Source organism: Peromyscus eremicus, chromosome X (genome assembly GCF_949786415.1).
Source record: "Peromyscus eremicus chromosome X, PerEre_H2_v1, whole genome shotgun sequence".
Taxonomy (NCBI): domain Eukaryota; kingdom Metazoa; phylum Chordata; class Mammalia; order Rodentia; family Cricetidae; genus Peromyscus; species Peromyscus eremicus.
The window spans coordinates 83,719,509-83,736,208 of NC_081439.1; the positions used below are offsets into that span (position 1 = coordinate 83,719,509).

Genomic DNA, 16,700 nt, shown 5'->3' on the forward strand with positions numbered 1-16,700 from the left:
GCTGTTTGTGTATCATTTACCATTTTCTCTTACCCTACTACAATGGGCTAAGACTTCATTCAGTATGTTGAATAAGATTGGAGAAGGTGGTCCATGTTTTCTTGGTCCTGACTTGAGAAAAAATGCTTTCAAGTTTTCCAAGTTTAGTATGATTTTGAGTATAGATTTATTATGTAGAGATATTTTATGGTAAGATATGTTCCCTCTAGTCTTAGATTCTTCAGGGCTTTTCTGATAAAGGCCTGTTTTGTAACTTGTAAGATCATCACATGTTCTCTGACTCCAAACCTATATACATGTGAAAAATTCTTTCATACCTAAAATAAACCCTACTGTTCATGATGTTAAAATATATTATTAAATTCACTTTATAAAGACTTTATTGGAATAATCTATTAATAATGTTCATCACAGAAACTTCATTTTCAAAAACTTTTGTCTGAACTACGTTACTGAACAAGGTATATTATGCACATAGGAGAAGTCTGGCATTTCCTTTATGGTTTTTTTTTGTTTTTTTTCTTTATGTTTTATCAAGTAGTTGGGGAGCATTTTTGAGGTCTGATAATATGTTTATTTCATCTATGTGTTTCTAGAGTTTTCTTTGTTGGGAGGTGCTTTAATCTTACTGATTTTTATATATCTATAAAGTTGTTTATGTCTTCTGTATCTAAGGAATTATCCATTTCTTCTAGATATTCTATGAATATAAGTTTTGAAATGTTCGTTAACATTTTCAGAATTTCAGTGGTGTTTCTTTGTAATGTCCCCCTTTTAACTCTGTTTTTACTAATTTATATATCCATTCTCTTATTCAGTTCAACTAAGGTTCTTGTCACTCTTATCTTTGGGAAAAAAACATCTTTTTTCACTTATTATTTGTATTGTTGTTCCTCTTAGTTACTGTTTTACTGCTATGAATAGATATGACCAAGACACTTAATTGGGGGCTTGCTTATAGTTTCAAAGTGTGAGTCCATGGCCATCATGATGGGGAGTGTGGCAGGCAAGTGCTGGAGTGTTAGTTTACAGCTCTCATCTGATCTGAAAGTTGCAGGCAGAGAGAGATTGGGCCTGGCATGGCTTTTTGACACATCAAAACTCCATTAATAGGCTTCCTCCAACAAGGCCACCTTCTAACAGTTCGGCTAACTGGGAGCCAGCATTAAACATAGGAGTTTATTGAGCCGTTCTCCTTTTTTTGAGAGAGGGCTCATCTGTAACCCTGGCTGTACTGGAACTTGAGAATACACCTGTGTCAGCCTGGGATTAAAGATGTACTGCTCACAGAGACAGAAGCCACAAAGAACAATGGGTCTCAGATTGCAACTAGTGTCTGTTTAGTCTATATAGTGAGTTCAGACAGTATCTGTGTTCCCCAGGTCCAAGAGTGGTCAATGTCAGTAAGAAAGTCAAGAAGGTCTTAGAAGAGTTGGAGCCACCAGAGGGCATGGATCCTAGAAGCCCTCCTGGGTTTCCACACGAAAATGTTAGGACAGTAAAGGAACAAAAGGCATGAAAGAGACCCAAGTCTGCTCTCAGCAGATGAAACTGTGTTTATTAGCACAGCAGCAGGGGGCAGCGACTTCCCCATGGGAATGGAACTTGTGTGAAGGGGAAGGAACTGGTCAGGGCTCTTATAGGAGTGGGCAGGGGGCCTGAATATAAGGAAGTTGATAGAGCTGCAGAGGATACATATGAACTCCTTCTTTTGAAACTTCTTGTTCAAGCAAAGCAGGCTGTAGGTAGAATTTTCCTATCCCACAGCCACTCTCAAACACACTGTGGCTTATATTAATTAAAAATGCCCATTCAATAGCTCAGGTTTATTACTAACTATCTCTCACTACTTAAATTAACCCATTTCTATTAATCTACATTCTGCCATGTGGCTTTTACCTTTATCCCATTTTGTGTACTCGACTCATTCTGCATCTGACTGACAAATCCTCCTAGTCTGGTTTTCCCTCCTAACTTCCTCCTGCCCAGCTATCGGCTAGTGAGCTCTTTATTAGCCAGTGAGATCAGTACATATTCATAGTATACAAAAAGACTGTTCCGAAGGAGGCTATCTTGAGAACTGTCTCAACAAACAATTCTCCCTGAGATATGAATTTGGCTGACTGATAACAGTTGAGCAATGACATCAAGACAGTCTCAGCATGACATTTGGGTTTCTGCTACCAGGGCATTCTATCAGAAACTATTGCCAAGTCAAAGCTTATATTAATGTAAGTCATGGACGAGGCCAGGTTTTAGTCCAGGTAAGCAGAAGAACTTGGTACCATAAGCCAAATGGTTCTTTTTTTTTCAGGGAAGATACAAGTATAAGGGGGTTGTGGAACCTTGCTCCATGGATAAGGAAAGCCAATGATGTAGTCAATAACTGGAAGGAGTGACTGATATGAAGATCCATCCAATAAGTGTGGTGATATATTGTGTACCCTAATAAATATGCCTGAAGATCAGAGATCAGAACAAGCCACTAGATTAAACATAGAAGCCAGGCAGTGGTGGCACACACCTTTAATCCCAGTACTTGGGAGTCACATGCCTTTAATCCTAGTACTAGGAAAGTGAAGACAGGAAATGATATGAGTGGGCAGAGAAAGATAATGGTTTTAGTTTTTGTCCAGTCTTGGTTTTGTTCCAGTATTTCCTCAGCATGACCCCTTTCCTCCTCTCTTTTAGAGTAGTAATGTCTATTTTGTGCCACTAACTGCTAGAAGTATGTAATGATTTTTTTTATTTTGATTTTACAGAGTTTACAGTTAAGAGATTACCATGAGTCTCAGAAGAAACTTTGCGCTCTTGACTTGTAAACAGTCTTGAGACTGAAAGACTGTGGGGACACTTGAAGTTGGACTGAGTGCATTTTGCATTATGCTATGGCTACAGGCCTATGGGGCCCAGGGTGTAGACTGTAGTAGTTTGAATGAGAATGGCCCCCATAGGCTCAAGTGTTTGAATGTTTCACTCTTAGTTGGTGAACGATTTAGGAAGGATTAGGAGTTGTGGCCTTGTTGGAGAAAATGTGTCACTGGGATGTGGGTTTTGTGGTTCCAAAGCCATTTCCAGGCCCATTCTCACTTTCTCTCTTCCTCCTGCCTGCAGATCAGGAAGTAAGCTCTCAGATACTGCTCCAGCACTATGCCTGTCTGCCTGTCACCATACTCCTCACCTTGATGGTCATGGACTAAGCCTCTGAAACTGTAAGCAAACCTCTAATTAAAAGTTTTCTCTTCTGTTTTTCCTTGGTCACGGTTTCTCTTCACAGCAGTAGAAAAATAACTTAAGACAGTGGGCTTAAAGCTACATATGACTCTTGACTGCTTTTCTCTGTTGGCAGCTTGCATAGCAGCATTGAATACCATAAGAACTAGACCTTAGGGATGAGACTTGGAAGTTCGTTCCAGCTCAGTTCTTCCAAGTCCTGGGCCTGAAGTGTGTGGTGTCTTCCACAGTAGGGTCATACCTTCAAGTCCTCATAGGCAACTGAGAGCAATGGCAGTGGCCTATATTCCTTGGGAGAGTGTCTTAGACTCCCTTAAACTGATTTCTGGAATTTTTAACATCCTCACAAATTGTTTCATTAGCTACTGAACATTAGGATGTAATGTTTAATTTTATTTGGATTGTTTCATTTCTGTTATTTCCCAATGATAGTGATTTACCATTTTACTCCCTTATGATCTGATAAGATAGAAAATATTGTTTTTATTTTTAAATAATTTTACTTCCTTGGTGATCTAAATTGATATTTATATCACAGAATATTCCATAGGCTGCTGAGATCTGTATCCTATAGCTATTGAATGTAATATTCTATAGATACTTGCCCTAGTTTACTTTCTTTTTTTTTTCGGTTTTTTCGAGACAGGGTTTCTCTGTGTAGCTTTGCGCCTTTCCTGGGACTCACTTGGTAGCCCAGGCTGGCCTCGAACTCACAGAGATCCGCCTGGCTCTGCCTCCCGAGTGCTGGGATTAAAGGCGTGTGCCACCACCGCCCGGCCCTAGTTTACTTTCTTGTTGCCGTGAGAAACACCATTGGGGAGGTAAGGTTTTATTTCACATTCCAGCTTGTAAGTCCATCATCCAGGAAAGTCAGGGCAAGAATTCATGGTAGGAACCTGGAGGCAAAAACCATGAAGAAATGATGCTTACTGGCTTGCTTCCCCTGGTTTGCTCAACTGACTTTTTATACAACCCAGGACTACCTGCCCAGGAGTTGCATCTCCATCAGAGAGCTGGGCCCTCCCACATTAATTAAAAATATGTCCAACAAACTTGCCTGTAGACTAATATGATGGAGGCAATTTCTGAATTGAAGTTCCTTCTTCCCATATGAATCTAGCTTCTGTTAATTTAACAAAAATTAAGCAGCACAATGTCTAAGTCTATTTGATCTACAGTGTATTATGTCTGTGTTAACTGTCAGTTTTTATGTTTGGACTAATTGGCTACTGACAAGGGTTGAGTATTGTCATTACTGAGTAGCTACAGTATTGTTTTATGATACTGGGTATGCCAATATTCAGTGCTTACTTATTTATAGTCATGATAGCATATTGATGGGTTATTCCAAATATTTATTGGTTGTCTATGTACTCTGAATAATTTTTTTGCTTGAAATCTACTTTGTCAGATCTGAGCATATAAATAGACCTGGTTTTTTGCCTGCTTCCAAGAGCTTAGTATATTGACTTCAGTCCTTTCGTTTTCAGAGTTTACTTATATTTGACAAATAGATTCTTTCCTCTCAGGCACCAAACATCTAGGCTTCTCTGCAATGCAGTCAGTTAATTTGTATCTTCAGATTCAATAGTTAGAACTACTATAATTAAGATTAATATTAAGAGAATTTTTTCATACAAGGAATTTTTGGTTGATTTCATGGTTTCTTCAAATATTAATTGGCCTTGTTATTCTCCCTTCATTGTACTAGGCACATGATTGTTTACTGAATTGTAGTGTTTTCTATAATCTTCTTCATCTTTTACTGTCACGAAATCAATTATTTTCTGTGTTCTCACAGTTAACACTCTATTTATTCCTCCTCTCTTTGTAGGATTCCTTTAAATATATTTCTGATATGCTGACTTGGTAGCAACTGATTACTGTAGTTTGTGGAAAATCTTTATTCACTGACTTTAGGGGATAACTGCTGGATATAATAATCTCACTTGACATTTATTTACTGTGATGCTTAAAACACATCATTTGCTATTTTTGTGGCTTTTCAGGTTTCTGCCAAGAAGGATGATGTTATTCTGATTGGTTGTCACTTGTAAGTGACATGGATGTTTCTTTGCAGCTTTTAATGTTATGTCTTCATTCTTTAGTCTTAGCATACTATCCATGGTTCTAGAGCAGTACATTTTACTTCTGATACATCTTAGAGATGTTATATCTGTTTGGAGTCTAAATGCCTCTTGTGCTTAAAATTTATTTATTTTTCTGTAGAATCAGGAAATAGTCTGCTTTAATTTCTATGACTGTTTTCTGTGTCTTAAGTTTTATCTCCCCTCATTTTTATGCCTGTAGATGTATTTTATCTTGTGGACATACTCCAGAAATTTGTGCTTAAGATTGCTCATTTTTTTTTCTTTACTCATATATGAATATGATTTTCCTTCAACTTTTCTTGAAACCTTATTTTTAAATTTTAATTAATATAGCTTATTAGTGAGACTTCCTACAGATTTTTATTGATGGAATTGAGTTTTTAATTTTCAGAATTTCTTTGTTTTCTTTCAAACTCCTTATGACTTTCTCATCTATGTTGCTGACCTATACATACACATTCTGAATTGATTTCATCACTTCATTCATATGTGTGAAAGTCCTTGAACTCTTTTTCAAGTATACTTTCAAACTCTTTGTCCAGCATTTTAAACACTTCTTCAATTTTTTGGATATGGCATTTGAGGAGATAGTTTCATCTGCTTTGCTTTCTCATATTTCTTATAGTTTTGTGTTATGATCTCTATATCGCATTGAATGAGTATGTCTTCAAGTTTACCTTTCTCATAGTGTATAGACCCTCTGTGGGGTGCTCAGTCTCAAGTCCCAAAAAGAAAGAAGAAAAGGAACCACTGTAATAGGTAAACTCTATATAGAATACACTCAGAAAGTGTTAAAGTCAAGTACTGTGCCCCTACACCTATGAATCAGATACAGAAATAATGTACAGTAAACTATTGAATTGAAATTCAATTTGGGTAAAAGTAGGACTACTTGTACTCAATGGTTGTGAGAAAGAGCACATATAGGTGGGAGGAATTTAAAGGTTGAAATGGATCTGGGAGGATATATGGGCAGGACTGGGATTGAATACTAATAGAATACATTGAATGCATGTATGAAAATTTCAAATAATTAATTGAAATGTTCTATTGTAAAGTAGAAATAATAATAAATGAATAAAGTAAATGAAGAGGCCAGACAGGAGAAGGAAATAGAGCACTGAGATTTGTGCTGGAATTTGGGTCTTAATGCATTCATTTCTCACCCAACAGTAGACCATCTTTGAGAGGGAGGAGGCTGCTGCACTCTTAAGTCCTTCATGGACCTGCAACTCAGGATTCTCCATTTCACCAGCATTGAACCACACAGAAGGTAAGTGGCTACAGATGTAGAACTGCTCCCCAACCTCAATCACGGGATCACCAATGTCCTCAGTCATCACCAGGTGGTGGTGATTGCTCATGAACACACAAGTGATAGGACCTCAGAGCATCGGGCCCTTCATTACCAGAGGATCTACTGCCTACCTTGTATAGTGTGTCCTTGTCTGTCATTCACCCAGCCCATCACTGCCTTTGACAGGTGTCTCCCACAAAGCTGGTCTGGCAGACTCTCTCTAGTGCTTCTCATTTTGCAGTTGCTCCTTGTTTTCTTATTTCCAAGAGTATTTTTGTCTCAAAGAGTTAGCCTCTCTCCAGAGTGCACGTGGCTGGATAGCCCTCAGACAATGAAGAGGGAAAAAAGTATTTTTTTCCTTTTGTGTTGACTAGTACCAAAGGCAGTCACGGTCCCCAAATTTTTCAGAATGAATTAATGTTAGTGAGAATCTTGGGCTGATCTTTGTTGTAGGGGTATCCATCTTTTTTGTCAGAGACACATTATATTTGGATAGCCACATTTTAAGTGGCTTTTCCTCATTCCTCATACCTCCACCATGAAACTGGTGCTGGAGATTTTGGAGCTTGCTACTCTTGGATGGATAGCCTTCCTGTCTCTCATGTAGTCCAAGGTGCATTTTTAACTGACTATATAGTTGAGAATACCTTGAACTACTAGTCCATCTGCTTCCACCTCCTGAGTCCTGGGATTGCAGGCATATGTGACTACACCTAGTTCTCTGACTCTTTCTGCTTACCACAAAGTATGTACACAGCTTCTAAGGTTATTTTACCAAAGAATTTCATGTTTTCTTATGACTGTATTGGAATTATACATTTCTGACAAAATACCTGTTCTAATGGCACCCATATTCCACGTTGCTCATTTTAGTACGGGAAGTATGTTCACCATAGTGTTTCAGCAATGGCTTAATTTATGATACCTGGCACCAGACATGAAATCTTGACAACATGCAGGGATGCTTGATTTTGGGTTTTTGTTTTGTTTTACTCTTTTACTCTTTAGGTGCCCACTTTCCAGCTCCCCCAAAAATAAATGGAGACTTATTCTTACTTATGAATACTCAGCTTTAGCTTGGCTTATTTCTAGCCAGTTTTTCTTAACTTAAATTATCCTATCTACCTTTCACATCTGGGCTTTTATCTTTCTCAATTCTATATACCTGTCTTTACTTCTGACTCTGCTGCTTGCTGTGTACCTGGGTGGCTGGTCTCTGCTGTCCTCTTTCCTCCTTTTCTCACTCCTGCCTCTCCTCTCCTCCTATGTATTCTCTCTGCATGCCAGGCCAGCCTATCCTTTCTCCTGCCTTGCTCTTGGCCGTTCAGATCTTTATTAGACCAATCAGGTGTTTTAGGCAGGCAAAGTAACACAGCTTTACAGAGTTAAACAAATGCAACATAAAAGAATGCAGCACATCCTTGCATCATTAAACAAATATTCCACAGCATAACCACATGTAACACATCTTAAACTAATATTCCACAACAGATGCTGCTGTAGAAGTCCAACTGTATTTCTATTTTGAGTATGTGAAATATTACTATTATTCAGATAATCCAATACAAATCTGTGTATTTGGAAAAGTACCACTCCTTGCTACCTTGTTCTCATTTCCCATTTCTTTCTCATCCTTCACTGAAGGAATAACATATCATTCACTTTTTGCTCTACTATCACTTATATTTATTTTGCACAAAATAAAGGTAACATGTTTTCTTACATTGCCTTCTTACATGAGACCATAGGGTGCACATTTCTGTTTTTCATTTAAGATCATTTCTTTCTTTATTGAAAATAGATTTTTTTCATATAATATATTCTGATTATAGTTTCAGTTTCCCGAGCTCCTTCCACCTCCCCTTTCACCCAATTCTGTACCTTTTCAATCTCTCTCTCACTAGAAAACAAACAAATAAGATTAACAAAATAATATAAACTAAGATACAATAAAATCAAACCAGAATAGGAAAATACAAACAGACAAAGAGGAAAAAGAAAAGCAGAAAAAGCACAAGAGACACACATTCACACGCAGAGAAAATTTATAAAAACAAAATCTGAAGTGTAGTCAGAATTTCTTTGGACCACCAGCCCCCAAATAATGTCATGGAGAGTTCCTATTAATTATGAGAGCTTGGCTTGGCTTAGGCTTGTTCCCAACTAGCTCTCAAAACTTAAATTAACCTGATTATATTAATCTGCATTCTGCCACATGAACCATCACCTCTCCTCCACACTGTTTGTCTGTCTTCTGTGTCTCGCTGGCAAATTCTGACTCTCTTCTTCCCAGAGTTCCTATCTCTGGTGGGAAGTCCTGCCTATCCTCTCCTGCCTAGCTATTGGCTATTCAGTTCTTTATTAAACCAAACAGAGGGTGCCTTGAAAAAGACACATCTTCACAGTGTACAACAAGATTATCCAACAACACTGAAACCATAATATATAAGCAAAAGACCTGTAAGGTTTAAAACAATACCTAGACGATGCATTATTCGACTAAAAAACAAAACAAAACAAAACTCCAAAAATACCATTGAGTTCATTTTGTATTAACCATCTGCTGTTAGGCATAGAATCTGATCTTAAATCTGGTTTGTATATCCAGTGAGACTCTTGGAGAAAAGTATTTTTTTTCTTTTCGAGAAATTTAGAAATAGCTTCTGAGTTAGGGATGGAGGCTTGTGTCCACGTCTGCAGACCCTGCACATATTGCCACAGTCTCTGTGAGTTCATAAGCGCATCATTCCTGTTGTATCTAGAAGGCCTTGTTTCCTTGGAGTCTTCCATCCCCAGTGGCTCATAATCTTTCTGCCTCCTCTTTTGGAGAGTTCCCTATCCCCTGAGGGAAGGAAGTTGAAGGAGATAACCCATTTGGGACTGAGTGTTCCAAGCTAATAGCATTTCTTGAAATGCCTCCCTAACATTTCTTAAGAGATTTTCATTGTTCTTTTTTACGCTTGCATCAAACACATTTGTATGGCTATTCCGTACCATTTTTAATCTACCTCTGTGTGAGGTTTTTAATTGTTTATATCTTGAAATTATACATAATCTTCACTGAATATCCTTGGGTATGTATGTGTGTATATATACACACACATCTGTATTTATAGAAGATCTTTGTAAGATATTTAAAATTTTATTCCTTACCATTTCACTAATAATAGAACACAAATCACCATATAATTTTGCCTATATGTTACCAGAGACTAAGTGATAACTCAGTGTTATTTTAATATATTGCATACATCTAATTGTCATTAAATTTGGGCATTTATTATTTGTTTTGTCTCTTCTTGACAGTTTTATGTGAACTGTTAGTACATATCTTTTCTTCATTTTCATTCATTTTTGGTCCTTTGTTTCTCAGTTTGTGAGTTCTTTATATAGGAAGCAGGGTTTCCACTTGTCTCGGATGTTTTAATACTACATCATTTTGTCTGTAAGTTCTCTTTTGAAATGCTTGCATTTGATATTTTTAAATTCTTTGATTTTCATTTGGTCAGATCACTTATTGCTTCCTTTCTTTACCTCTAGAATTTGAGTGACATTTAAAAATCCCTTCCTTATAGTAAGATTAAAGAAACCCTGTTGTGTGTTCTTCAAGAAGTTGTGTGATTCCACTTTTTGCTTAATTCTTTAACTCAATTTTTAGTTACTTTATACGTGGCATGTTTCATGGATCTACTTTAAGTGATGTTTTTAATCAAGTCTCACTCTGTACATTGCATGTCTGTCTTTCCTTTAGTGGCTTCTCCATGTCATCTTTGGGGTTTTTATTTATTTTAATTATGTTTCATGTGTATGGTTTTTTTTCGTGCCTATATATCTGTGTAGCATGTTTGTACAGTTCCCTTCGTAGCCAAAAGAGGGCATCAGATGCCCTGGAAGTGGAGTTATGGATGCTTTCCAGGACTGGGAATTGAATCCATGTCCTCTGGGAGATCAGTCAGTGCTCTTAACTGCCATGCCATCTTTTCAACCCTTCATTAAACACTGATGTCCATCCATGTTGGCTTCTATTTCTAAGCTTTCTAACCTATTTCATTCAGCTATTTGTCTGTTCTTATAGCAGTGATAAGACACTGTAATTACAGAAATTCTCTAGAAAGTTTTCAGTTTCTTGGTATGGTGTCAGGAGTCCCTTCTCAAGTGTCTTCCTTCTCTCTTCCTAGCTATTCTTGTGTACTCTTTCACTTATGAACTTTACCATCAGAATAACTCAGTAAAATGTAGATACTTTTGAAATTGAAGTAAATTTATACATAGGGAGAACTTAGGAATAACTTTTTTAATGTTGAGTTTGTCAGGGAAAAGTCAAATTTAAATAGCATTGCTCCACAACCCTTATAATGGAGTCTGGAATCCTTATTCAATCATATCAGGCACATCCACAAATAAATTTTGAACCAAAATACTGGAATATTCACAGATATTCCTAGGAACATAACATGGTGACCTTGTAATAGAGCACAAACAGCAACTTCTTGAATACATTTCACTAATATTTGAAACAATGTGTGAAATCAGCTGCTTTGTTTCATGAGACTGCCCAGTCCCTTTCTTTCAAGACTGTTTGAGTTTTTCTTCACACAAAACAAAGTTCTTGACAGATAGGATATACTTAAACTCTCTTATACCTTGAGCTACAACAAGACAATCATTTGAAGAACCTGGGACAAGTTTTTAGGACTGCGTGAAGGATGTGTTCCTGAGATTGAAATCCTCGAAGACTCAAGAATATGTACCACTTCTTTGTTCTTAAGTATGATAATTTTATCTTAGTCATCAAGTCATTTATCCAAGGACAATGCCATAATGTGTGTGAGATGCTGTAGCAAAGAACCGTATTAGGTAGGTGATGAGTAACATTAATTTTGTTTTCTTATGGTTTTAATGTTTTTGCTTGAAATTTTTCTTTATACGGCTTATTCGTATTGTTTTCAAAGCTATCTAATTTAATCATGCTATTTTCTGTTTATCAGTGTTGTGAAGGTCTTTTAGAGGGTTTGTTGTTGTTCCTGAAGTAGAAGAAAAAGTTAGGAGCTTTCTGACTCTTTTATGTGTTACAAGATTCTTAACCCCCTTCATTTTGTTTCTTTTCCCACCATTAACAAATTTTCTTGAGTGTTTCTCCTAACCACATCAATGTATTCTTCCCACAGTCTGTGTCTTTTAAGATTGCAGTTTTAAACTAACCTCCATATCACTTATTTGATACTCCTTTGATATTTATTGTTTATAACACATACTCATAATACATCTTTTTTTTTTTTTTTTTGGTTTTTCAAGACAAGGTTTTTCTGTGTAGCTTTGCACCTATTCCTGGAACTCGCTTTGGAGACCAGGCTGGCCTCGAACTCACAGAGATCCGCCTGTCTCTGCCTCCCAAGTGCTGGGATTAAAGGTGTGTGCCACCAACGCCTGGCCCATAATACATCTTGATGAGACTCATTGTGATGTGTCCATACCAACCTCTAGCTTACATGAATCGTATCCAACTGTGCTTTGCCACCCTAACCCTGGCACTGATCCCACAACCCAGAAGTCAGCATTCCATTATCAGATTGACTATCTCTTACTTTCCACATGTGAGACAACATACAGCTTTGAAGGGAACAGTTCTGAGGTCTTTCCCCTAACCTTTACCCCATTCTTTGATTTTATGTTTTCTTTTTCATCTTTAGGCTTACTTCATGACTAGGTTTTCCAAATATGCTTAAGATCAACTTTAAGTTTTCTTAACCATCTTCCTTCGTCTCTGTCTTGTGCAGTTTTGGTTTCTTTGTCTGCCACAAATACAGTGAGAGGAGTGAGACAAATCAAGGGCTGGAATGTCATTCTTTTTCTCTTTAATCACAATTAATTTGGTGTTTTAATATTTTCTATTGTACCACTTTTCTGTAGATTTAGCTTTTTCTTCATCATAGCTTATATACTATTGAGGGAAAAATACTGATGTCATGTAGCTAAGTAACCAAAATTGTTTTCTGCTTTCTTACTACCTATTTCTTTTTTGGAGACAGGGTTTCTTTGTGTAGCTTTATTGCCTATCCTGGATCTCGCTCTGCAGAACATGCTGCCTATGAAATCAGAGATCCAACTGCCCCTGCCTCCCAAGTGCTGGGATTAAAGGCATATTCCATCACCACCCAGCCTACTACCCATTTCTAATGGTGTTTTATCACATACATACTTTATATACAAGGGAGGGGGAATAGTAATACTCACACACACACACACACACACACACACACACACACACACCTTTATACACTCACAAGTCAATTTCTAATCTGTGTCTATAGTAGATGTATCTAGTGTTGGCTATCTGGTTCATTTATTCTTTAAATTTCTACTTTGCTGGCGCTGGTTGCAAAGAAGAGACTGAGGGATTTTTTCCCAGAGCTTCTAAATATTTCTACTTCTGATTCAGGTTCACAAAGATGGATACAAAGAACCCAAAGTCACTGTTGGATCTCGCTATACAGAGTCTGCTGAGAAATGAGTCTGTAGCAATCCAAGCTCTGGAGGATATGCCAAGACTCTTTTTTGTTCCATTGTTCATTGCTGCCTTCAAGGGTGGGCATAAGAATATATTGAGTGAGATGGTGAAAGTGTGGCCCTATTACTGTCTCCACATTGGGTCATTAACTGTACAGGAGCCTCAACATGAACTCCTGAAAGCCATGATTGAGAATCTTCCAGTGCGTCCTTCTAGGAACTCTGCTTCTAGGTAAGACTGTATAATAGAAACATGGAAAGACAGAGGCGGTTATACCACAGCCTGCTACTCTCCCAGAAGGAGTAACAAGTAAATGCTGAAGATTTATGGGAGAGGCTGTTGTCTGCAAACTTGGTAACACATTAATGACTGATTGTATTCAATGTTCATTTTGAAATCGGTTACTGAGGGTTCTATTGATGGGTTTACGTAACAGGTGTTACATAAGAGAAAGACAGGAGCTTTAAGACTGGAGGGGATTTAAGGTATATAAAGGATTGGGGGAGGAGGCTGAATTTTCATGGGAAAGATTTGTTGATAGTACAAGGAGTGTCAGCTGTGGATAAAAGAATTAGTTCCTAGATGTCATCATTGATTCTACTCAGTTTCATTATCGTTGGCTATTTCTCAACTATTCTACCTCCTCTTACCCCTACAGGAGACCTAAACTGAAGATCCTAGATTTAAGGCAAGACAACGACTGTAGGACCACATGCCATGAAGTCAGCATCAAGGAACCTCTCTGTTTTCATTCTTGTGCTTATTCTGACAGCTCTATCCTGAAAATAGAAGGGCAGCATGGTTTTGTAAATCCAGAGTCCATGGTTCAGTTCCCCAGGCCTGTAGAGTTACTAGTGGATCTTTCCCTAGATGGCTCCTTAGTGGAAAAGGAATTTTTGGTTTTTCTTACAAGTAAAATTAGGGAGAGTTCAGGGTCTTTGCACATATGCTGTCGAGATTTGCAAGTTGATAAACTGTGTGACAGCAAATGCACACTGAAACTTCTTGATCTCAAATGTGTTGGTCAGTTATCAATTGATATGGGTTCGCTGAGCGATATCACCAATGTCCTGTCTCAGATGGACCACCTAGAGAGCCTCAGTCTGTCAAAAGTCACTTTTAGATCTCTGGGTGGGAAAGTCTTTAAAAATTTCCTCGGTCACTTGCAACGTATGAACAACCTTAAGAAAGTCAGCTTGTCTTCATTCTGTCTCACAGGTCATCTGGACAGAGTGCTCAGGTAAGAGTTTGGGCCAGGGCCCTGGGTTTCCTGGAGAGCCTGTTGAGACAGGAAAGAAAACATTCTTGGGTATTCCTAATCTCCTGAACAGCTTTTATGCTTTCCACTTTGTCACTTTTGGGAATTTGAAACTGGAGAAAGAATTACAAAAATTAAGCAGCCAGCAATATACAGACAATTGCAGAAATAAAAGGTGAAAAACACTAGCCTTCAAGATATGAAGAGGAGCAGGGATTGAGATGGGGGAAGACGTTTTGCTGTAGCATTGATGCTAATCATAGATGCCCATAGTTCACAATGTCAGATCACTTTATTGATATGTAATCCCCAAGGCATAGGCCATGAAAGTAGAGGTTGGTATTTAGGGACTGGCCAAAGGGAATTTTCAGTTGCCTGTTCTTTCTGATTCCTCCCCCACCAAAAAGGTGAACTGAAATATAGAATGGATAATGTTGTAAGTATCAAGTGCTTTAAGGTTTTTTCTCTTAATATTTCTTAAAATTGTCTATTATAATACAATGTACACATTCTTAAGTTTAAAAGAAATTGTATCTCAGTGTTGAAAACAAAACTTTCAGCCAGATGTGGTGGCACAGGATTTTAATCTCAGCACTCAGTAGGCAAAGACAAGCAGAATCTGATTTCAAGGCCAGTATAATCTCCATAACGAGTTCCAGGACAGCCAGGACTACAGAGTAAGATCCTGTCTAAAACAAATTATCAGAGTCACAAAACTATTAAGTGAATTAAAACACACATTAATACATTAATACATTAATACCCAATTATAATGCATGTGAAAAGTAGTTTATTCTAGATATAAAGGTGTAGTTTTCCTTATTCAGTCTTCATTCTTCACAAGTTTTTTGTTGTTTTCTCCCTACAGAGTCCTGCCACCTGGTCTGAATTTCTTGTATCTGACATACTGTGATCTTTCGCACAGAGACTTCAGATTTTTGGCCCAGAGCCCTCAGGTCTCCCGCCTAAAACTGTTGAATCTTAGCAACAACCCAATGTATTGGGATGATTTTGAGCCCTTTCAAACTCTTCTGGTAAATCTCTCTGGTACTCTTCGGCATCTAGAGATAAATCATTGCCTTATAAATGATACTGCAATCTCTGTTCTTATCCCTGCTCTGATTCGTTGTACTCATCTCCGTGTCCTGTGCTTTGCTTCTAACCCCATCACAATGCCTATGCTTGTGACTATCATGAATAATTTAACACCCTTGAAGAAGCTAAAATATGTGATTTATCCCATCCCTGTACATTGCTATGAAATATGGCCTTTTCAGGGCAGTTTAGACAGAAGGAAGCTTGCTATTGTACACCTACAGTTGAAGGTGATGCTAGAGCTGGCAGAGAGAGCTGACATGAACTGGATCACTTACTTAGAATAAATATCACAGTCCAACACAGTTTCAACCCGATATGTACTATTTAAGTACTAAATGTTATTTCCTGGACCCACACACACAATATATATTAGATTTTTTACATTGTAGAAAATTACACTTAGGGAATATAGGTATGTAACTGATTCCTACACAGAATATTTTAGAAAAGATGGAGGACTTCGAGAGTTCCTGCGTATCACTGGTCTACTATTGATATATTTCATTTTACTGACCAGAGTGATGTGTATTGCGTATAATACAGGATGATAAGTCCTAGTTTGCTCTGTCTGTGCCCATACTGTTTGGTTCGCTTGTTGGTACATCACACACATCAGAACAGTGACAGACTTTCCTGCCTATAATTGTGAAAAGGTCAGTGATTTTTGAAGACAATGTTTTCATCCCCTAAGTTACTTTAGGCTGGTTTTGGTTGCTTTTGGAAATCCATGAGGATTTAATAGTAGGGCCAGGAAAGAAAGACAGCAGAGGCTTTGAGGTTTCAATAGAACCTTCAAGAACATAATTATAATATTTCCTTGATGTAGGCCTGCCCTAAAGTTTCCATTACTTCCCATGAAGTTCTCAGCTGGCTATCCAGCCTTTGCCACATGAATTTTTAGGTGGGATTTAGGGTCCTTCCCATAATATTCCCCTTACTTCCTTTAGTTCTCTTACTCTACTCCCAATTCCTTTAATCCTGTCATTTCCTTAGCTGTATAAATCATTCCATGTATATATTGATTCTTTTTCCACTAGCTGTGCCCCATTTGGTATGATACATACTAGCCATGTGTGAGTACTGAGTCCAGCTTATTTTATATTCCAGAACATAACATAATTATAAATTCAGTTTGCATATCCTAGACTTTCTTAGAAATGATGTGTGTAAAGTCTATAGTTAATAATTTACACA

The 16,700-nt window shown here is 37.7% G+C and overlaps 1 protein-coding gene across 2 annotated transcripts; it reads left to right on the forward strand.

The window, feature by feature from the left end:
* The first annotated feature begins 3,159 nt into the window (after positions 1–3,159).
* On the forward strand, positions 3,160–15,857 carry LOC131899054 (melanoma antigen preferentially expressed in tumors-like). 2 transcript variants are annotated; one of them, XM_059250421.1, is made up of 5 exons: positions 3,160–3,212; positions 6,519–6,618; positions 13,082–13,381; positions 13,809–14,390; positions 15,277–15,857. In XM_059250421.1, exons 2-5 carry the CDS (start codon positions 6,566–6,568, stop codon positions 15,788–15,790), a joined length of 1,449 nt encoding a protein of 482 aa, XP_059106404.1. In that variant the 5' UTR covers positions 3,160–3,212; positions 6,519–6,565; the 3' UTR covers positions 15,791–15,857. The 2 variants fall into 2 exon arrangements, with proteins under 2 accessions (XP_059106404.1, XP_059106405.1); XM_059250422.1 differs by lacking the exons at positions 3,160–3,212; positions 6,519–6,618 and adding an exon at positions 11,306–11,499.
* The last annotated feature ends 843 nt before the right edge of the window (positions 15,858–16,700 follow it).